We start from the raw sequence: 23,926 nt of genomic DNA, 5'->3' as shown, positions 1-23,926 counted from the left end.
TTGAACTATAGTACCGGTATATTGCCAAGCCCTTATATCATCACATCTGGTCCGTCGAACAATACCTTGGAGAGGCAGAATTACAGCAAAGATGAAGCAACTGTACTACACAAACAAGAGCATCAAGTTGCAACTACTGGCTGGATGTGAACTGCTATTGTTTACCGGAGAACATTGGCCATCTGTAAGTAATCACACGAGTTCATGTGGCATTGTACCGTCTGAAAGGTAAACGAGCGTGTTTGTTTAAACAACTGGTTGAACTAACGAGTAAATCGTGCACTATGGTAAGCTCTTTATGGATGTGTTTACTAAAATATCGATTAGTACCTTGTTGGCAATATTATTGCAAATACTTTTAAATTTGGAAGTCTACATGTGCTTTGTGGATATGGAGAGGGCTTTCGACCGTGTCCTGTGGGGAGTGCTCAAAGAGTATCAAAGAGTATGGGGGATCGGACTGTCTGATTGTGGCGGTCCGCTCCCTGTATGATCAGTGTCAGAACTTGGTCCGCATTGCCGGCAGTAAGTCGGACACGTTTCCAGTGAGGGTTGGACTCCGCCAAGGCTGTCCTTTTGTCACCGATTCTGTTCATAACTTTTATGGACAGAATTCCTAGGCGAAGTCAGGTTGTTGTTGGTATCTGGTTTGGTGGCTGCAGGATTAGCTCTTTGCTATTTGCAGATGATGTGGTCCTGATGGCTTCATCTGGCCAAGATCTTCAGCTCTCACTGGATCGGTTCGCGGCGGAGTGTGAAGTCTGAGTCCATGGTTCTCGCCCAGAAAAGGGTGGAGTGCCATCTCCGGGTTGGGGAGGAGATCTTTCCCCAAGTGGAGGAGTTCAAGAACCTCGGAGTCTTGTTCACGAGTCAGGGAAGAGTGGATTGTGAGATCGACAGGCGGATCGGTGTGACGTCTTACGTAATGCGGACGCTGTATCAATTCGTTGTGGTGAAGAAGGAGCTGAGTCGGAAGGCAAAGCTCTCAATTTACCGGTCGATCTACGTTCCCATCCTCACCTATGGTCATGAGCTTTGGGTTATGACTGAAAGGACAAGATCACGGTTACAAGCGGCCGGGTGGCGGGGCTCTCCCTTAGAGATAGGGTGAGAAGCTCTGCCATCCGGGGGGAGCTCAAAGTGAAGCCGTTGCTCCTCCAAAACGAGAGGAACCAGATGAGGTGGTTCGGGCATCTGGTCAAGATGCCACCTGAACGCCTCCCTAAGGAGGTGTTTCGGGCACGTCCGACCGGTAGAAGGCCACGGGGAAGACCCAGGACACGTTGGGAAGACTATCTCTGCCAGCTGGCCTGGGAACGCCTCGGAATCCCACGGGAGGAGCTGGACAAAGTGGCTGGGGAGAGGGAAGTCTGGGCTTTCCTGCTTAGGCTGCTGTCCCCGCGACCCAACCTCGGATAAGCGGAAAAAGATGGATGGACTTTTAAAATGTGCACTTAATTATCATCATACATACTGTCACCAGTTTTTGGGCATATTAATGACTTGCAGTTCAGTAAAACATGGAAAAAATGTTCCTGTATGACATTCTGACTACCAAATAGCATTTGTGTCCAAATATTGGCGTATTATTTACGCAATAAAATATAAACCATGGTTAATAATGATTAATCAGAGTTTAGAGTGCGATTATTCTGATTTGAAAAATTAATCACTTGAAAGCCTTAACCAGAGCAAAGACACAGAGTGGCAAAAACAACCCCAAAAAACCTGCAAGACACAATTTATTCAAGCTTTTTACTAATCATGTTCAATTTTCATATTTATTTTTTTATCTTTTCTTTATTTATTGTGTTATTTTCTATTTTATTTATTGCGATTATTACTGCTATTATTCTATCAATGTTTTTATTAACTCAATGTACTTATATGTTTGTATGATATTTCATCATATGTTTTACAATATTATTTTAGATGGTATCATTTTTAGTTATTCTCCAGTGCGGACGCCTTAAAGGTGGCTTTTTTTCCCTTAATCCTGTATGCTGTGTTCTGTTTCTTTATTGTCCACCGTGCTGTGTGCATGTATTTGTGTGTTGTTATGCACGTTTTTGTTGCTGTATAAACCGAGTTTGATTTAATATGATTTTATTCATCCGTATTGGAGCGTTGCATCAGAGAAACCCACACAGTGAGTTCTTCTTTATACCACATTGAGAAATGTTTATGATATGCCGGTCTGAAAATAAACACATCTTACCAAATGTTTGAATCTATCTTAAAGTAAAAAAGAACGAGCCACTTTCTAGAACACAATAAGAATGTGATGAATATTAGATGTGATATTAGTTTGCTGTTGAAAGACCATATGTGTGTAAAATGTACTCATGAGGCAGAACAACAAGAACAATAAGCAATACAACAGCTCATTTACTAAATAAATCTAACACACTCAAAGCCTTTTCCAAGACCAGAATTACTTTTGACAAGCTGAAAGGATAAATATGTGGATGGCCATATTTAGAATGAGGGACAAAAACAATGTATAACGCAAACTAAGTATGAATTTTTAAAAAATACAACCTGCTGGAAAACATCTGCTCCTTCGTCATAGTCCACGACGGTGAAGAAGAGCTTGTTTGAGAAAGCAGAGGAGTAGCGCCATGAGTTTGCCAGGACTTGGTATTCTTCATTTGCTTGCCTGTAAGATGCCAAAGAGAAATACAGAATGGTTTGTAATTCATTTAATTGTGTCTAACATGTTCAGGGTGAGCTGCTCAGCAGAAATTAGGGCAAAAACACATTTTGTATCGTATTTTTCGGAGTATAAGTCGCTCCGGAGTATAAGTCGCACCTGCCGCAAATACATAATAAAGAAGGAAAAAAACATATATAAGTCGCACTGAAGTATAAGTCGCATTTTTGGGGAAATATTTTTGATAAAACCCAACACAAAGAATAGACATTTGAAAGGCATCCATCCATCCATCCATCCATCATCTTCCGCTTATCCGAGGTCGGGTCGCGGGGGCAGCAGCCTAAGCAGGGAAGCCCAGCCTTCCCTCTCCCCAGCCACTTCGTCCAGCTCTTCCCGGGGGATCCCGAGGCGTTCCCAGGCCAGCCGGGAGACATAGTCTTCCCAACGTGTCCTGGGTCTTCCCCGTGGCCTCCTACTAGCTGGACGTGCCCTAAACACATCCCTAGGGAGGCGTTCGGGTGGCATCCTGACCAGATGCCCAAACCACCTCATCTGGCTCCTCTCGATGTGGAGGAGCAGCGGTTTTACTTTGAGTTCCTCCCGGATGGCAGAGCTTCTCACCCTATCTCTAAGGGAGAGCCCCGCCACACGGCGGAGGAAACTCATTTCGGCCGCTTGTACCCGTGATCTTATCCTTTCGGTCATGACCCAAAGCTCATGACCATAGGTGAGGATGGGAACGTAGATCGACCGGTAAATTGAGAGCTTTGCCTTCCGGCTCAGCTCCTTCTTCACCACAACGGATCGATACAACGTCCGCATTACTGAAGACGCCGCACCGATCCGCCTGTCGATCTCACCATCCACTCTTCCCCCACTCGTGAACAAGACTCCTAGGTACTTGAACTCCTCCACTTGGGGCAGGGTCTCCTCCCCAGGCAATTTAAGGCAATTTAAAATAAATAAAGAATAGTGAACAACAGGCTGAATAAGTGTACGTTATATGAGGCATAAATAACCAACGGAAAAGGTGCCTGGTATGCTAACGTAACATATTATGGTAAGAGTCATTCAAATAACTATAACATATAGAACATGCAATACGTTTACTAAACAATCTGTCACTCCTAATCGCTAAATCCCATGAAATCTTGTACGTCTAGTCTCTTACCTAACGGTAACAGTTTGAGATGCTACCTTAGTAGAAGCATTTAAGTCTCATCTTGTCGTGGACATTTCTTAAAGACGATCCTTTAGTGACAAATAGCTTTAAAATGATTTATTAAAGTAACAAACAAATAATAACAAGCTTTGCAAAGCGAGACCAAACCAGAACGACACATCCGTTCGTTCCAGCTTGTTCTAACTCCTTTAGAATTTGACATGACAATTATACATTCTCAGAAGTCCCACCCTCCATGCTCATTTACATACAGTACACCAGTGGAATGAATACCCAAAGTCCTGTGAAGAAGGAGAGGGTGTCGTTTGCCCAGAAAGGGGGTGGGGGGGTCACTCAGGAAAGGGGAACAATTTAGCTCTGTTGGGGGTCAAGATTAGATGACACATATGCCCAGGTCAACTAAAGTCCACATGTTACATCAAAGACACAGGAGCCAGAGCTTGATCAGATAATAGATCTCTTGCTAAGTGTCACATTCTTGAGCCCAATAAACAACTTTTGGCGACCCGTTCAAAGAACATCATCAATTAAAACGAGTACAAGAAATTTTGCTATCACAATCTTAAAACTTATTTGTATAATCTAGCCTTTAAATAGACCCCCTTTTTAGACCAGGTGATCTGCCATTTCTTTTCTTTTTCTCCTATGTCCCCCCCCTCCCTTGTGGAGGGGGTTCGATCCGATGGCCATGGATGAAGTACTGGCTGTCCAAAATCGGGACCCAGGATGGACCGCTCGTCCAGAGTCGGGACCCAGGATGTGTATCGGTTGGGGACATCTCTGCGCTGCTGATCCACCTCCGCTTGGGATGGTTTCCTGCTGGCTCCGCTGTGAACGGGACTCTCGCTGCTGTGTTGGATCCGCTTTGGACTGGACTCTCGCGACTGTGTTGGATCCATTATAGATTGAACTTTCACAGTATCATGTTAGACTAGCTCGACATCCATTGCTTTCCTCCTCTCCAAGGTTCTCATAGTCATCATTGTCACCGACGTCCCACTGGGTCATTATTGTCACCGATGTCCCACTGGGTGTGAGTTTTCCTTGCCCTTATGTGGGCCTACCGAGGATGTCGTAGTGGTTTGTGCAGCCCTTTGAGACACTAGTGATTTAGGGCTATATAAGTAAACATTGATTGATTGATTGATATTGGATCCACTTTGGACATGATTCTCACGGTTACGTTAGATCCAGTATGGATTGGACTTTCACAATATCATGTTAGATCCGCTCGAGATCCATTGCTTTTGGTCCACTGGGGGAGGGGGGGGTCCTCTCCAAGGTTTCTCATAGTCAGCATGGTCGACATCCCACTGGGGTGAGATTTTTCTTGCCCTTATGCGGGCCTACTGAGGATGTCGTTGTGGTTTGTGCAGCCCTTTGAGACACTTGTGATTTAGGGCTATATAAATAAACATTGATTGATTGATTACCTGAATGAGCTAAATAATTTTATTTGATATTTTACGGTAATGTGTTAATAATTTCACACATAAGTCGCTCCTGAGTATAAGTCGCACCCCTGGCCAAACTATGAAAAAAACTGTGACTTGTAGTCGGAAAAATACGGTATATACACTGTAAGTATTTATGTCATGTAGTAACAGGCACATTCCTAATAACATGTACTATTTACATATTTTGGTCATTGTAACCATACAGAGGCAAATTATGTAAACAGATGCATCACAGTGTTTGCTATTTTCTTCAACAATACACAAGACTACGAATCATGGCAGGCTTCGTGAGAATCAACGACTACTTTGGAACAAATTATGATCCAGAACTTTATATTTTTGAGCCTGAATATACAGAGGATGAGCTGTGTGATAAGCATAGCCAGCAAGTAGTATGATTGCAAAGTGCTAAACAAGAAATAAACACTTCTAACTGAATAAAAAATGGGCGCAAACGAGCGTCGTTTCCTGTCTTTATCACGATCTAGAAGCATTTAAGTCCCATCTTAAAAGTCATTTGTATACTCTATTCGTTAAATAGACCCCCCTTTTAGACCAGTTGATCTGCCGCTTCTTTTCTGCTCTGCCCCCCTTTCCTTCGTGGAAAAAGATTGAGCTTTTTGGGGTTAATTCTAAGCAGTATGTGTGGAGAAACCCAGACACTGCTCATCACCAGCCTAATACAATCCCAACATCATGAATTAATTAAGGTTGACCCCGACTTAAAGAAGGTAAAAAAAACTTATTGGGGTATTACCATTTAGTGGTCAATTGTACGGAATATGTACTGTACTGTGCAATCTACTAATACAAGTTTCAATCAATCAATCAGGTTCAGTGGCCACGGATGAAGTCCTGGCTGTCCAAAGTCGTGACCCTGGGTGGACCGCTCACCTGTGCATCGGTTGGGGACATATCTGCGCTGCTGACCTGGCTCCAGCTGGCCCCACTATGGGCTGGACTCTCACTATTATGTTAGATCCGCTATGGACTGGAATCCCACAATATTATGCGAGATCCATTCGACGTCCATTGCACTGGTCGCTCACATCTGCGGTCCCCTCCAAGGTTTCTCATTGTCCCATTAGGTTGAGTTTTTCCTTGCCCCGAATGAACAAAATAAGAGTCTCGGAAAACTGGCGTGCACAAGCGATCCCTCAGAAAGCTGGCGTGCACATCACTTGTGCACGCCAGCTTTCCGAGACTCTTATTTAGTTAGCGCAGGTACCGGAGGGTCTTGTGAGATGACGCTGGCTGCTGCAAGATCATTATTATGAAAATATGACCGAGAGGAAGGCGAGAAACACTTTTTATTTCAACAGACTCTCGCGCCGTACCTTCCGTCAAAACTCTAAAGGCTGACTGCACATTTCCTATCTTCACAATAAAAGCCCTGCTTCATGCTGCCTGCGCTAACTAAATACAGAGTCTCGGAAAACTGGCGTGCACAAGCGATCCCTCAGAAAGCTGGTGCTTGTGCACGCCAGCTTTCCGAGACTCTTATTTTGTTAGCGCAGGCAGCATGAAGCAGGGCTTTTATTGTGAAGATAGGAAATGTGCAATCGGCCTTTAGAGTTTTGACGGAAGGGACGACGCGAGAGTCTGTTGAAATAAAAAGTGTTTCTCGCCTTCCTCTCTGTCATTTTTTCATAATAATGAACTGGCAGCAGCCAGCGTCATCTCACAAGACCCTCGGGTGCCGTGAATGTCAATCAAGCAAGCTACGGAATTTGCCGCCACTGTTTTTCTTGTAAAGTGTATGGAAGCTGGATGAATTAGATGCCAAAAACCAACCACTTTCATGTGGTATTGTAAAATAAATGATAAATGGGTTGTACTTGTATAGCGCTTTTCTACCTTCAAGGTACTCAAAGCGCTTTGACACTACTTCCACATTTACCCATTCACACACACATTCACAAACTGATGGAGGGAGCTGCCATGCAAGGAGCTAACCAGCACCCATCAGGAGCAAGGGTCAAGTGTCTTGCTCAGGACACAACGGACGTGACGAGGTTGGTACTAGGTGGGAATTGAACCAGGGACGCTCGGGTTGCGCAGGGCCACTCTCCCACTGCGCCACGCCGTCCAGAAAGGACAACTTTTTTTCTCCTCCATTTGAAAATGTGGACGTTATCATCATTACAGTCTGATTCCAATCAATGCAAGTCATCAGAATCAGGTAATACACCAACTTATATTCTTGTCTTTGTGAAAGAAAGACATCTATATGTGTTACACATGCTTGTATTATCATTAAACACATTTAAATTGTTTACAAAAATGTGTCTTTCATAAATAAGTAAATATAAATGATATATATATAAATGAGGTAGATCCCCTCGAGTTGGTCGATTGAAAAGTAGCTCGCCTGCAGAAAAAGTGTGGGCACCCCTGCCTTAGAGACAGAATTGTGGCAAGGCACAGATCTAACCATGGTTACAAAATAATTTCTGCAGCACTAAGAGCACAGTGGTTTCCATAATCCTTAAATGGAAGACATTTGGGACGACCACAACTCCTCCCAGTCCAGCCAAACCGAGCAATTGTGGGAGAAGAGCCTTGGTTAGGGAGGTAATGAAGAACCCACAGATCGCTGTGGCTGAGCTCCACACATGCAGTAGGGAGAAGAGAGAAAATTCCACAATGTCAACTATCACTGCAGCCCTCCGCCAGCCGAGGTTTTATGGCGGAGTGGCTTGCGAAAGCCTCTCCACAGTGCAAACATATGAAAGCCAGCATGGAGTTTGCCAAAAAACACACACAGGACCCCCAGACTATGAAAAATAAGATTTTCTGGTCTGATGAGACAAATATTGAACTTTTTGGATGTAAGGATAACCTGCAGATGCATTTGCAACGATAAATTCAACGAAATCACAAAGGTGAGTTTTGTTGATGTTGACTTATGTGCTAATCAGACATATTTGGTTGCGGCGTGACTGCCAGATAATCGATGCTAACATGCTATGCTAATCGACGCTAACATGCTATTTACTGGCGGTGCTAAAGCAGACATGGCACAGAGATGTATGGATAACCTGCAGATGCATTTGCAACTATAAAGTCAACAAATTAACAAAGGTGAGTTTTGTTGATGTTGACTGCCAGCTAATCGATGCTAACATGCTATTTACCGGCGGTGCTAAAGCAGACATGGCACAGAGATGTATGGATAACCTGCAGATGCATTTGCAACGATAAATTCAACGAAATCACAAAGGTGAGTTTTGTTGATGTTGACTTATGTGCTAATCAGACATATTTGGTTGCGGCGTGACTGCCAGCTAATCGATGCTAAAATGCTATGCTAATCGACGCTAACATGTTATTTACTGGCGGTGCTAAAGCAGACATGGCACAGAGATGTATGGATAACCTGCAGATGCATTTGCAACGATAAATTCAACGAAATCACAAAGGTGAGTTTTGTTGATGTTGACTTATGTGCTAATCAGACATATTTGGTTGCGGCGTGACTGCCAGCTAATCGATACTAACAAGCTATGCTAATCGACGCTAACATGCTATTTACTGGCGGTGCTAAAGCAGACATGGCACAGAGATGTATGGATAACCTGCAGATGCATTTGCAACGATAAATTCAACGGAATCACAAAGGTGAGTTTTGTTGATGTTGACTTATGTGTTAATCAGACATATTTGGTTGCGGCGTGACTGCCAGATAATCGATGCTAAAATGCTATGCTAATCAACGCTAACATGTTATTTACTGGCGGTGCTAAAGCAGACATGGCACAGAGATGTATGGATAACCTGCAGATGCATTTGCAACTATAAAGTCAACATATTGACAAAGGTGAGTTTTGTTGATGTTGACTGCCAGCTAATCGATGCTAACATGCTACGCTAATCGATGCTAACATGCTATTTACCGGCGGTGCTAAAGCAGACATGGCACAGAGATGTATGGATAACCTGCAGATGCATTTGCAACTATAAAGTCAACATATTGACAAAGGTGAGTTTTGTTGATGTTGACTGCCAGCTAATCGATGCTAACATGCTATGCTAATCGATGCTAACATGCTATTTACCGGCGGTGCTAAAGCAGACATGGCACAGAGATGTATGGATAACCTGCAGATGCATTTGCAACTATAAAGTCAACAAATTAACAAAGGTGAGTTTTGTTGATGTTGACTGCCAGCTAATCGATGCTAACATGCTACGCTAATCGATGCTAACATGCTATTTACCGGCGGTGCTAAAGCAGACATGGCACAGAGATGTATGGATAACCTGCAGATGCATTTGCAACTATAAAGTCAACAAATTAACAAAGGTGAGTTTTGTTGATGTTGACTGCCAGCTAATCGATGCTAACATGCTACGCTAATCGATGCTAACATGCTATTTACCGGCGTTGCTAAAGCAGACATGGCACAGAGATGTATGGATAACCTGCAGATGCATTTGCAACGATAAATTCAACGAAATCACAAAGGTGAGTTTTGTTGATGTTGACTTATGTGCTAATCAGACATATTTGGTTGCGGCGTGACTGCCAGCTAATCGATGCTAAAATGCTATGCTAAACGACGCTAACATGTTATTTACTGGCGGTGCTAAAGCAGACATGGCACAGAGATGTATGGATAACCTGCAGATGCATTTGCAACGATAAATTCAACGAAATCACAAAGGTGAGTTTTGTTGATGTTGACTTATGTGCTAATCAGACATATTTGGTTGCGGCGTGACTGCCAGCTAATCGATACTAACAAGCTATGCTAATCGACGCTAACATGCTATTTACTGGCGGTGCTAAAGCAGACATGGCACAGAGATGTATGGATAACCTGCAGATGCATTTGCAGCTATAAAGTCAACGAATTAACAAAGGTGAGTTTTGTTGATGTTGACTGCCAGCTAATCGATGCTAACATGCTACGCTAATCAATGCTAACATGCTATTTACTGGCGGTGCTAAAGCAGACATGGCACAGAGATGTATGGATAACCTGCAGATGCATTTGCAACTATATTACGTTTCCTTCCGCCCACATTTGATGCGTAAAAAACACTTACCAATCGAAGGATTTAAGTTGCTCCAGCGTCACGAGATGCGAAAGTCCTGATCGTTTGGTCCGCACATTTTACCGGCGATGAAAACGCAGCTATTCGGCCATGCTATGGCTATGAATAGCGTCAATAGCTATTCGCTCAATAGCTTCAGTTTCTTCTTCAATACTTTCATACTCCAACCATCTGTTTCAATACATGCGTAATCTGTTGAATCGCTTAAGCCGCTGAAATCCGAGTCTGAATCCGAGCTAATGTCGCTATATCTTGCTGTGGTATTCGCCGTTGTTTGTTTACATTGGCAGCACTGTAAGACGTCACAGGGCCATGGATAGTCGCATCGCAAATAGCGAAAATCAAGCACTTTAAGACTTTTTTTAGGGATATTCGGGGACCGGTGAAATTTTGAAAAAAAAAATAAAAAATACAACAAGCCACTGGGAACTGATTTTTATTGTTTTTAACCCTTTTGAAATTGTGATAATTTTCCCCTTTAAGCCCACAGCTAAAATAACAAATTAATGGCTTCGGAACAACTCTGTGATCGTTCTTGACAGGCCCAGCCAGAGCCCAGACCTAAACCCATTTGAGCATCTCAAGAGAGACCTGAAAATGCCAATCCACCAACGTTCCCCATCCATCCTGACATAACTGGAGAGGATCTGCAAGTAAGTAAACATGTTGCATCATTCCTAAGAAGACTCACGGCTATACTAGCTCAAAAGGATGCTTCTACTTAATAGTGAGCAAAGGGTCTGAATACTTACGAACATGTGATATTTCAGTTTGATAACATTTCTACATTTCTATTTTTTTTCTGTCAAGATGGGGTGCTAAGTGCACATTGTAATGACCTTTTTAATTTCAGTAAATTGCTGCAATGACGTAGTGAACAATTTTAGGGGTCTGAATACTTTCCGTAAACACTGTATATTAGAGATGTCCGATAATATCGGGCTACCGATTTTATTGGCCGATAAATGCTTTAAAAAGTAATATCGGAAATTTTGGGTATGGGTTTCAAAGTTATCAGTATCGGTTTCAAAAAGTACAATTCATGACTTTTTAAAACGCCTCTGTGTACACGGCTGTAGGGAGACATTCAGAGTGCCATTAAACCTTACAGGTGCCGGCCCAGTCAAAAAATATCTACGGCTTTTTTACACAGACAAGCGAATGCCAGACCTATTTGGTCAACAGCCATACAGGTCACACTGAGGGTGGGCGCATAAACAACTTTAACACTGTTACAAATTAGCGCCACACTGTGAACCCACACCAAACAAGAACGACAAACACATTTTGGGAAAACATCTGCACCGTAACACAACAAACAACAGAACAAATACCCCGAACCCCTTACAGCACTAACTCCTCCAGGACGCTAAAATGTACACCCCCGGTGATATCTTACCGGAGACATCATTGGATCATTCGTCCTCCTGCAGAAGCTGTTTAAAAGGCAGCTATGAGCTTGGCTCCCCATCTTCTCTCTGAGCTATCAGACCTCGATGTATGTCTTTACAATCTCACTAAAACACTATTAAAACAATAAGCAGATAAGGGATCTTCCAGAATTATCCTAGTAAATGTGTCTAATTACATCTGAAACGCTCACACAGCCGCAGCCCAAGCCGTCGCTTTTTATTCTATTTATTTTTTTAAATTCCAGTCCTTTGCTATCAATATCATCATCAAATTAATGGGGAAATTGTCGTTTTCTCGGTCCAAATAGCTCTTGCTGCTGGAGGCTCCCATTAAAAACAATGTGAGGACGTTAGGAGCCCTCACTTTTGTGACGTCATCGTCTGCGACTTCCGGTAAAGGCAAGGCTTTTTTATCAGCACCAAAAGTTGCAAACTTTATCGTGGATGTCCTCTACTAAATCCTTTCAGCAAAAATATGGCAATATCGCGAAATGATCAAGTATGACGCATAGAATGGACCTGTTTAAATAAGAACATCTCATTTCAGTAGGCCTTTAAGTTTCCGTTCCATGTTGAGGCGTGGCAAACCAAACAGACAAAAAACCCGGGAAGACAGCCAGTCATTAGAAAGCCTGCTTCGACCTCTTGATAGCTCGTTTGCTCTCTCTCCAGGCGGTTTGTACTTACTCCTATTTTGTAGACTAAATAGGTTAAAATTCAGTTCTCGTCATCCTCTCTTCATCTTAGACGGCCTTGGAATAAAAGGATCCAGGAGGATTCCGCCCTCCTTCGGTGAAGAATCCTAAAATAACCATTAGCGGTTAAAAAGAACAAATTGAACACAAAATGTCAACATTTCTCATACGGTAATTACGAATTAAATTGAATACTAATTGTCCTGAGGGTCGGATAAGATGATTGGTGTCACACACGGCTGTGGCGCACACACGTACAATCCCGAAATGATTAGGTGCAGAGATCCAAAAGCAGTCCCAGGGAAGCAATTGTTTGCAGTCATGCTTTTGTTCGGGTATGTGGAGGGAGCTTGTGATCAGCATACTGCAGGAGCAAAAGGTCACTGTCTCAGTCGATGGTTTGATTGATTGATTGATTGATTGAAATTTTTATTAGTAAATTGCACAGTTTAGTACATATTCCGTACAATTGACCACTAAGTGGTATCAATCAATCAATGTTTATTGATGTAGCCCGAAATCACAAATGTCTCAAAGGACTGTACAAACCACTACGACTACGACATCCTCGGAAGAACCCACAGAAGGGCAAGGAGAAGTCACACCCAGTGGGACGCCAGGGACAATGATGACTATGAGAACCTTGGAGAGGACCTCAAATGTGGGCACCCCCCCCTTCTAGGGGACCGAAAGCAATGGATGTCGAGCGGGTCTAACATGATACTGTGAAAGTTCAATCCATAGTGGCTCCAACACAGCCGCGAGAGTTCAGTTCAAAGCGGATCCAAGACAGCAGCGAGAGTCCCGTCCACAGAAACCATCCCAAGCGGAGTCGGATCAGCATCGTAGAGATGTCCCAAACCGATACACAGACGAGCGGTCCATCCTGGGTCCCGACTCTGGACAGCCAGTACTTCATCCATGGTCATCGGACCGGACCCCCTCCACAAGGGAGGGGGGGGGGGGACAGAGGAGAAAAAGAAAAGAAGCGGCAGATCAACTGGTTTCAAAAGGAGATCTATTTAAAGGCTAGAGTATACACATGAGTTTTAAGGTGAGACTTAAATGCTTCTACTGAGGTGGCATCTCGAACTGTTACCGGGAGGGCATTCCAGAGTAACGGAAAACGCTCTATAGCCCGCAGACTTTTTTTGGGCTTTAAGAATCACTAATAAGCTGGAGTCTTTTGAACGCAGATTTCTTGCCGGTACATATGGTACAACACAATCGGCAAGATAGGATGGAGCTAGACCGTGTAGTATTTTATACGTAAGTAGTAAAACTTTAAAGTCACATCTTAAGTGCACAGGTGCAGGTGAGCCAGTACAGGCGTAATATGATCAAACTTTCTTGTTCTTGTCAAACTAATCGGTAACACCCCAATTAGTTTTTCAAATTGTTTAAGTCGGGGTCCACGTTAATCAACTCATGGTGTTGAGGGCGGAGCACCATCAGCTGTTGTCTTTAACAGTGAGCAGCCAGTGGAGGAGAAGGGGTGCGAGAAACCAGAGAGACAGCCTTTGCAAAGATTGTACTGGAGGATTGTTTACTAAATCACATGATGACTAAAACTTGGTAAAACGGCACAACTGACTCTTGTGAAGTGGTATCTGCGGAACGGGTAGGGAACGACCTCTACAGGGTAAGACAGGGGTCTGCAAACTGTGGCTCTGGAGCCCCATGCGGCTCTTGTATCCCTCTGTTGGAGCTCCAGCTGGCTAATGTTTCTGTGCACTGTAGTCACTACGCTGTGCCTTGAAGAACCGTCATGAGTCTTTCAAAGTTCTGTATCAGCCATTCATTCCTAGGGCCAGAGTTTTCTGAGGAGAAACCATGACACTTCAAAGCAGGCACAAGACATTGATACAAGGTAGGGTTGCACGGTATACCGTAGTAACGTGATCCTAATGAATAATTTTCGGTATGATACCGTGTCTGAAACGTACCGGTCCCCCACCCCCTACGCCCGCGTCGAAGTCTCATTGTGACATTGCTGGTTTTACGAGCAGACGAGCATGTTCGGCAGCGCACACTCACAGAGTACTTAGAAGTAGACACAGTGTGTGGATAAAAAAGGGAGAACGAAAACAGTTTGGCTTAAAAACTAACGATAGAGGTGAAGTTACAACACTGAAACGCCCTCAGGGAGAGGTGCCTTAAGACATGGTTAGCTAGCTAGTGGCTAACGTCCATCCGCCATCGGCAGTGTTTTAGCTACTTATAAATCACTAATCCTGGTCTCCATGGCGACAAATAAAGTGAGTTTCTAATAAGTACCGTTTCTTATAGGTACCGGGGCAGTATAGCTCGGTCGGTAGAGCGGCCGTGCCAGCAACTTGAGGGTTGCATGTTCGATCCCCGCTTCCGCCATCCTAGTCCCTGCCGTTGTGTCCTTGGGCAAGACACTTTACCCACCTGCTCCTAGTGCCACCCACACTGGTGTAAATGTAAAAATTAGATATTGGATTTCACTATGTAAAGCGCTTTGAGAAAAAGCGCTATATAAATATAATTCACTTCACTTCATCACTGAAGGACGAAGAATAGCTAAACATGCTTCACTACCCACCGTAGCTCACCGGTGTTAAAATGTAAACAAACGCCATGGGTGGATCTACACCTGAATTCTACTGTAATGATACCAAGTACAGGAGCGTATCTAGTTGATTATATCTATATTTTTTTTAGCATCACAAAATATTTTTTTAATTTATATTATGTGTGTATTAAATTTAATTGAAATATTTATTTCAAACCTGCACAGTACAAATAAACAGAGGTTTGTTTTTGTTTTTTACATTTTGGCAGTGATATTAATGCAAGGCTTGAAAAGGGGTTGGATGCATCCAGCTAATGTCTCCATGGCGACAAATAAAGTATGTTTCTTACAACAGTGGTCCCCAACCACCGGGCCGCTACCGGGCCGTGGCTCGATTGGAACCGGGCCGCGGAATAATTTTTTACAAATTTTTATTAAAAATAAATAAAAATGATAAAATAAAAATAAAAACAATTGTATTAAATCAACATAAAAAACACAATATACACTAACAATTAGTGCACCAACCATAAAAACCTCCCTTTTTCATGACAAAAACGTCCCTTTTTCATGACAAAGAAAAATAATAAAAATAAACTGTAATTTTATACTGTACCTGCTGCTAATCAGGACTGGGTTTTGCAAGTTGTTTCCTATTGTTTATTTGCTTTTCTGCACCAGGTTAGCCCATCAGTGGGAGCACGGTAACATGTTTAAGTGCCTGCAGCATCATACACTTGTGTGTGTAAATGTGTTTTCATGAGGTTTCCTGCAGCATCATACACTTGTGTGTGTAAATGTGTTTTCATGAGGTTTCCTGCAGCATCATACACTTGTGTGTGTAAATGTGTTTTCATGAGGTTTCCTGTAGCATCATACACTTGTGTGTGTAAATGTGTTTTCATGAGGTTTCCTGCAGCATCATACACTTGTGTGTGTAAATTAGTTTTCATGAGGTTTCCTGCAGCATCATACACTTGTGTGTGTAAATGTGTTTTCATTCAGTTTCCTGCAGCATCATACACTTGTGTGTGTAAATGTGTTTTCATGAGGTTTCCTTCAGCATCATACACTTATGTGTAAATGTGTTTTCATGAGGTTTCCTGCAGCATCATACACTTGTGTGTGTAAATGTGTTTTCATGAGGTTTCCTGCAGCATCATACACTTGTGTGTGTAAATGTGTTTTCATGAGGTTTCCTGCAGCATCATACACTTGTGTGTGAAAATGTGTTTTCATGAGGTTTCCTGCAGCATCATACACTTGTGTGTGTAAACGTGTTTTCATGAGGTTTCCTGCAGCATCATACACTTGTGTGTGCAAATGTGTTTTCATGATGTTTCCTGCAGCATCATACACTTATGTGTAAATGTGTTTTCATTCAGTTTCCTGCAGCATCATACACTTGTGTGTGTAAATTTGTTTTCATGAGGTTTCCTTCAGCATCATACACTTATGTGAAAATGTGTTTTCATTCGGTTTCCTGCAGCATCATACACTTATGTGTAAATGTGTTTTCATTCAGTTTCCTGCAGCATCATACACTTGTGTGTGTAAATGTCTTTTCATGAGGTTTCCTGCAGCATCATACACTTATGTGTGTAAACGTGTTTTCATGAGGTTTCCTGCAGCATCATACACTTGTGTGTAAATGTGTTTTCATGTGGTTTCCTGCAGCATCATACACTTGTGTGTGTAAATGTGTTTTCATGAGGTTTCCTGCAGCATCATACACTTGTGTGTGTAAATGTGTTTTCATGAGGTTTCCTGCAGCATCATACACTTGTGTGTGTAAACGTGTTTTCATGAGGTTTCCTGCAGCATCATACACTTGTGTGTGTAAACGTATTTTCATGAGGTTTCCTGCAGCATCATACACTTGTGTGTGCAAATGTGTTTTCATGATGTTTCCTGCAGCATCATACACTTATGTGTAAATGTGTTTTCATTCAGTTTCCTGCAGCATCATACACTTGTGTGTGTAAATTTGTTTTCATGAGTTTTCCTTCAGCATCATACACTTATGTGAAAATGTGTTTTCATTCGGTTTCCTGCAGCATCATACACTTGTGTGTGTAAATGTGTTTTCATTCAGTTTCCTGCAGCATCATACACTTGTGTGTGTAAATGTGTTTTCATGAGATTTCCTGCAGCATCATACACTTGTGTGTAAATGTGTTTTCATGAGGTTTCCTGCAGCATCATACACTTATGTTTGTAAATTTGTTTTCATGAGGTTTCCTGCAGCATCATACACTTATGTGTAAATGTGTTTTCATTCAGTTTCCTGCAGCATCATACACTTGTGTGTGTAAACGTGTTTTCATGAGGTTTCCTGCAGCATCGTACACGTGTGTGTTTTCATGAGGTTTTCAAAAATAAAACTCTCTTGATGAAAGTGTACCCCTGTGAACATGTATTTATAATGTATAATATTTATATTCAAGTTCATAGATTAGATATTTATATTCTAGTTGAAAACAGCCCTGTGAGGAATTTGTAGTAACGTTCATAAAAAGCTAATAGAATTAAAATTGATGGAGAATGTCAGACTATTTCATTCAGAAAGACTGTAGGTTAGCTATCTCATTTAAAATATCCTAAACTTTTTTTTGACCGTGCCTTTTTTTTTTTAAAGACAGAATCAGAATCAAGACTTGTCAGGAATCGGAATCGAAACAAAGAATCAGAATCGGAATCGTTCGAATAGTATCTTTTGTTTATTTGTACATAGTCATGCCATTGTGCTGTTTTCTTTTAAGTTTAGTCTAGTTAATATCCGCCACTGTGCGCGTCGTTTGTTTTCCTATTTTAGTATTGTAGTGTTTAGATGAATTAACAATGTACTCACGTTCACCCCTGGCTCGTCCCAAACATTCTCTGCATCGAAAAAGTAATACAAATCCAAGTCAAAGTCCTGACAGTTGATTATACGTGCATGTTTATTGTTGCAAAATAGTTGTATTTGTAAATTGAGGCAACGTCTATGTCTAACGTTGGATCTACGTTGTTGGTTGAGAAATAAACACATTTCAACGGTCATTTCAACATCAGACCCTGAAATTGGTGAAAGGTCTCGTCAAAAAGCATGTTATTTCAAGAACGTCAGCACCTAAGTCAGGGGTCGGGAACCTTTTTGGCTGAGAGAGCCATGAAAGCCACATATTATAAAATGTATTTCCGTGATAATATTTTTTGACAAGGAATACAACTAAATGCATGCATTAAAGAAGAAGGAGTAGAATATGGATGGATGGATTTTTAAGTAAGACCAACATTTTTAGAGTATAATAAGTCTCTTATTCTTCTTAATAACATTGTTATTCTGAAGCTAACCATCCCTCCATCCAGTTGTACCGTTTGTCCCGTACCCGGAGGGAACCCGCACAGTCACGGGGAGAACATGCAAACTCCACACAGAAAGATCTCGAGCCCGGGATTGAACTCAGGACCTTTGTATTGTGAGGCACACGCACTAACCCCTGCACTACTGTGCTGTCCATAGTATTGTGTGTGTGAAATGTTATTAGTGAAATATTGATTGAGTGCATTGCTGTGAATTCAGTTTTTGAGATGCTCTGAAATTACAGTATAATTAATCAAATCCGATGTTTAGGAGTTTCGTCGACCAAATCTAATTTAATTTAGATGACTAACCCAATACTAAAACACATTTTGGTTAAAAGACTAACTGAAACTCATTTAAAAACCTGTCAAGATTAACATTGGTGAACATTTTTTACATTCAATGTTTTTCCCTTTAAAGACACTGAATTGTAAGGTTGTTTTTTTTTATAATGTTTGCTTGAAACAGTGAATGTCTCCGCACAATTATTTGCACTTAAAAATGTATGTTTGTAGTATTAGATATGATTATAACATTTTAACATAATGTTTGTGTTCAGTTACAATAATAAGTAAAATACTTTTTACCATTAATGCGAATTCTTAAACGGGTGCGGTAGAAAACGAAAAAATTGATAAAAAATACATGAGAATGTTTTATATTCATCCATCCATCATCTTCCGCTTATCCGAGGTCGGGTCGCGGGGGCAGCAGCCTAAGCAGGGAAGCCCAGACTTCCCTCTCCCCAGCCACTTCGTCTAGCTCTTCCTGGGGGATCCCGAGTCGTTCCCAGGCCAGCCGGGAGACATAGTCTTCCCAACGTGTCCTGGGTCTTCCCCGTGGCCTCCTACCAGCTGGACGTGCCCTAAACACCTCCCTAGGGAGGCGTTCGGGTGGCATCCTGACCAGATGCCCGTACCACCTCATCTGGCTCCTCTCGATGTGGAGGAGCAGCGGCTTTATGTTGAGTTCCTCCCGGATGGCAGAGCTTCTCACCCTATCTCTAAGGGAGGAAACTCATTTGGGCCGCTTGTACCCGTGATCTTATCCTTTCGGTCATGACCCAAAGCTCATGACCATAGGTGAGGATGGGAACGTAGATCGACCGGTACATTGAGAGCTTTGCCTTCCGGCTCAGCTCCTTCTTCACCACAACGGATCGATACAACGTCCGCATTACTGAAGACGTTGCACCGATCCGCCTGTCGATCTCACAATCCACTCTTCCCTCACTCGTGAACAAGACTCCTAGGTACTTGAACTCCTCCACTTGGGGCAGGGTCTCCTCCCCAACCCGGAGATGGCACTCCACCCTTTTCCGGGCGAGAACCATGGACTCGGACTTGGAGGTGCTGATTCTCATTCCGGTCGCTTCACACTCGGCTGCGAACCGATCCAGTGAGAGCTGAAGATCCCGGCCAGATGAAGCCATCAGGACCACATCATCTGCAAAAAAGCAGAGACCTAATTCCGCGGCCACCAAACCGGATCCCCTCAACGCCTTGACTGCGCCTAGAAATTCTGTCTTGTTTTATATTTCGAAAGTTATTTTTAACACTATGATTACCAGCGGAATTATTCATTACTTATCGTGTTAAGCAATGTCAGCTCAGATTTATCTGAGATCCAGATGCAGTCATCAAAAGAGCCACAGGTTCCCTACCCCTGACCTAAGTCAACAAGTTCTCAGCGTTGTTTTAATATCCTCTGCCTGCTGGGTTTAACTTGATGATTCTGCTTCATTTGCTGCAAACAAACATTGGTAGCAAAAGAGGGATTGAAGGTTATTGGAACTGGTGCAGCTGCAATACTTACATTGCAAACAAGGAGGGCATATTTGCAAAGGTGGATAGTATGCTTCAGGACTGAATCACACACCAACACAGGACAAGTACTAAAAGCCAACCAATTACAGCCTCTGCCGCGTAAGGTTAGACTTTTGTTTTTTTAGTGAAGTGAATTATATTTGAGTTTGAGTTTGATTCGAACATGCAAGCATACAACATGATACATCACAATTTCCAGTGTCTCTTTTCAACATGTTCGAAAAGGAGTAGGAAGAAACAGAGCTTATTTAATCCCGCCCCTTTTTCTTTTACATAACACTTGCTAAAACTTTTGTTCACTTCCTGTTCTCAATGTATTCACAAAGTATACCCCTTAAGTAATAAGTAATCACGATGAAAATAAATAAACAAATAAATAATAAAAACAATTATTTATTCCATACGATGAGATAAGTAAGATTATTTTGAGAATGAATGGGTGAGTAAAATCAGAATGTTTATCGTAGTTCTTCTTTTTTGTACTTTGTAAACACTTCCAGTTAGTACACTGTTTGATTGCTTTGCTTAATCCATTCCATAATTTAATTCCACATACTGATATACTGAAGGTCTTAAGTGTTGTACGTGCATACAAATGTTTTAAATTACATTTTTCTCGAAGATTATATTTCTCTTCTTTTGTTGAGAAGAATTGTTGTATATCCTTGGGAAGCAGGTTATAGTTTGCTTTGTGTATAATCTTAGCTGTTTGCAATTCCACTATGTCGTGGAATTTCAGTATCTTTGATTCAATAAATAAAGGGTTTGTATGTTCTCTATATCCAACTTTATGTATTATTCTAACTGATCTTTTTTGTAACACTGTTAGTGAATGAAGTGTACTTTTGTAATTATTTCCCCATATTTCTACACAGTAACTCAGATATGGTAACACTAGTGAGCAGTAGAGAATATAAAGTGATTTTTGGTCTAGAGCAGGGGTGCCCACACTTTTTCTGCAGGCGAGCTACTTTTCAATTGACCAACTCGAGGGGATTTACCTCATTTATATATATCATTTATATTTATTTATTTATGAAAGAGACATTTTTGTAAACAAGTTAAATGTGTTTAATGATAATACAAGCATGTGTAACACATATAGATGTCTTTCTTTCACAAAGACAAGAATATAAGTTGGTGTGTTACCTGATTCTGATGACTTGCATTGATTGGAATCAGACAGTAATGATGATAACGCCCACATTTTCAAATGGAGGAGAAAAAAAGTTGTCCTTTCTGTACAATACCACATGAAAGTGGTTGGTTTTTGGCATCTAATTCATCCAGCTTCCATACACTTTACAAGAAAAAAATTGGCGGCAAATTCCGTAGCTTGCTTGATTGACATTCACGGCACCCGAGGGTCTTGTGAGATGACGCTGGCTGCTGCCAGTTCATTATTATGAAAAAATGACAGAGAGGAAGGCGAGAAACACTTTTTATTTCAACAGACTTTCGCGCCGTCCCTTCCGTCAAAACTCTAAAGGCCGACTGCACAGTTGCTATCTTCACAATAAGAGCCCTGCTTCATGCTGCCTGCGCTAACAAAATAAGAGTCTCGGAAATCTGGCGTGCACAAGTGATGTGCACGCCAGCTTTCTGAGGGATCGCTTGTGCACGCCAGTTTTCCGAGACTCTGTATTTAGTTAGCGCAGGCATCATGAAGCAGGGCTTTTATTGTGAAGATAGGAAATGTGCAGTCGGCCTTTAGAGTTTTGACGGAAGGTACGGCGCGAGAGTCTGTTGAAATAAAAAGTGTTTCTCGCCTTCCTCTCGGTCATATTTTCATAATAATGATCTTGCAGCAGCCAGCGTCATCTCACAAGACCCTCCGGTACCGTGAATGTCATTTAAGTGACGTCTTGGTGAAGATTGATGATCACTAATTTTTAGGTCCATTTTTTTTAAAAGCCTGGCTGGAGATCGACTGACACACCCCCCGCGGTCGACTGGTAGCTCGCGATCGACGTAATGGGCACCCCTGGTCTAGAACATACTTGGCTTTATTCATTATTGACGTATTTCTTGCTATTTTATGTTGTATATTTTCTACATGAGATTTCCAGTTCAATTTATCATCAATATTTATATTTATATAGCGCTTTTCTCTAGTGACTCAAAGCGCTTTACATAGTGAAACCCAATATCTAAGTTACATTTAAACCAGTGTGGGTGGCACTGGGAGCAGGTGGGTAAAGTGTCTTGCCCAAGGACACAACGGCAGTGACTAGGATGGCGGAAGCGGGAATCAAACCTGCAACCCTCAAGTTGCTGGCACGGCCGCTCTACCAACCGAGCGTAGGCCACGCTTCACAAGAGGATTTTGAGGGGACAGACAGAGCGGACCTTAACGCAGCATGAACACGTTTTAGGTGTTCGATATTTACCATCAGAACAATAATAGTCTACAACGCCTCCAACCACTGATAAACAAACCTCAAGTCTTTGATCGAGGTTTTGAAGCCTTGCTTTTTGCCCTGCTTAGTAGAAGCATTTAAGTCCCATCTTAAAGGCCTACTGAAACCCACTACTAGCGACCACGCAGTCTGATAGTTTATATATCAATGATGAAATATTAACATTGCAACACATGCCAATACGGCCTTTTTAGTTTACTAAATTGCAATTTTAAGTTTCCCGTTGAAAACGTCGCGGAATGCTGACGTGTACGTGTGACGTCATGGACTGTTAGGAAATATTAAGCGCTGCGCACACACACAGGTAAAAGTCCTCTGCTTTAATCGCATAATTACACAGTATTCTGGACATCTGTGTTGCTGAATCTTTTGCAATGTGTTCAATTAATAATGGAGAAGTCGAAGTAGAAAGATGGAGGTGGGAAGCTTTTAGCCTTTAGCCACCACACAAACACATGGTGATTCCTTGTTTAAAATTCCCGGAGATGAACATTTACTATGGATCAGAGCGGTCAAGCGAACATGGATCCCGAGCAAATGTCAACCGGCAGTTTTCGGTGAGAAAATTGTGGTAATAAGTCGCCTCTTACCGGAGATCAGTGGAGCTTCTGTCTTGCTGCAGCTTCGTGACTTCCCTCAACACACCCGTCAACACACACGTGGCCACACCCCTCTGACTATCAGGTACTATTTAACTCACTAAAAAACTAGCAACACAATAGGCGGATAAGGGATTTCCCAAAATTATCCTAGTAGATGTGTCTAAAAACATCTGAATTGCTCTCACTGCAATCGCCTTTTTTTTCTTCTATTCCTTCACTCTAAATTTCCTCATCCACGAATCTTTCATCCTCGCTCAAATTCATGGGGAAATTGTCGCTTTCTCGGTCCGAATAACTCTCGCTGCTGGAGGCTATGATTATAAAACATTGTGAGGATGTGAGGAGCCCTCACACCGGTGACGTCACACGCACATTGTCTGCTACTTCCGGTAAAGGCAAGGCTTTTTTATTAGCGACCAAAAGTTGCGAACTATATTGTCGATGTTCTCTACTAAATCCTTTCAGCAAAAATATGGCAATATCGCGAAATGATCAAGTATGACACATAGAATGGACCTGCTATCCCCGTTTAAATAAGAAAATCTCACTTTAGTAAGCCTTTAAATAGACCCCCTTTTTAAACCAGTTGATCTGCCTTTTCTTTTCTCCTCTGCCCACCCCTCCCTTGTGAAGGGGAAACACAGGTACGGTGGCCATGGATGAAGTGTTGGGTGTCCAGAGTCGGGACCCGATGGTGGACCGCTCACCTGTGCATCGGTTGGGGACGTC

The 23,926-nt window shown here is 42.2% G+C and overlaps 1 protein-coding gene across 1 annotated transcript in view; it reads right to left on the bottom strand.

The window, feature by feature from the left end:
• tusc3 (tumor suppressor candidate 3) overlaps positions 1–23,926 on the bottom strand; it is a 198,799-nt gene that overhangs the window by 77,782 nt on the left and 97,091 nt on the right. The window contains exon 3 of the mRNA XM_061880223.1: positions 2,542–2,659. Within this exon, the coding sequence (XP_061736207.1) occupies positions 2,542–2,659 (118 nt within the window). The remainder of the gene's footprint in view (positions 1–2,541; positions 2,660–23,926) is intronic.

The sequence above is a fragment of the Nerophis ophidion genome, linkage group LG20, assembly GCF_033978795.1.
Source record: "Nerophis ophidion isolate RoL-2023_Sa linkage group LG20, RoL_Noph_v1.0, whole genome shotgun sequence".
In the NCBI taxonomy this organism is placed as follows: Eukaryota; Metazoa; Chordata; class Actinopteri; order Syngnathiformes; family Syngnathidae; genus Nerophis; species Nerophis ophidion.
Note: the sequence above shows the minus strand (reverse complement) of the source record. Positions and strands in the feature narration are given on the sequence as shown.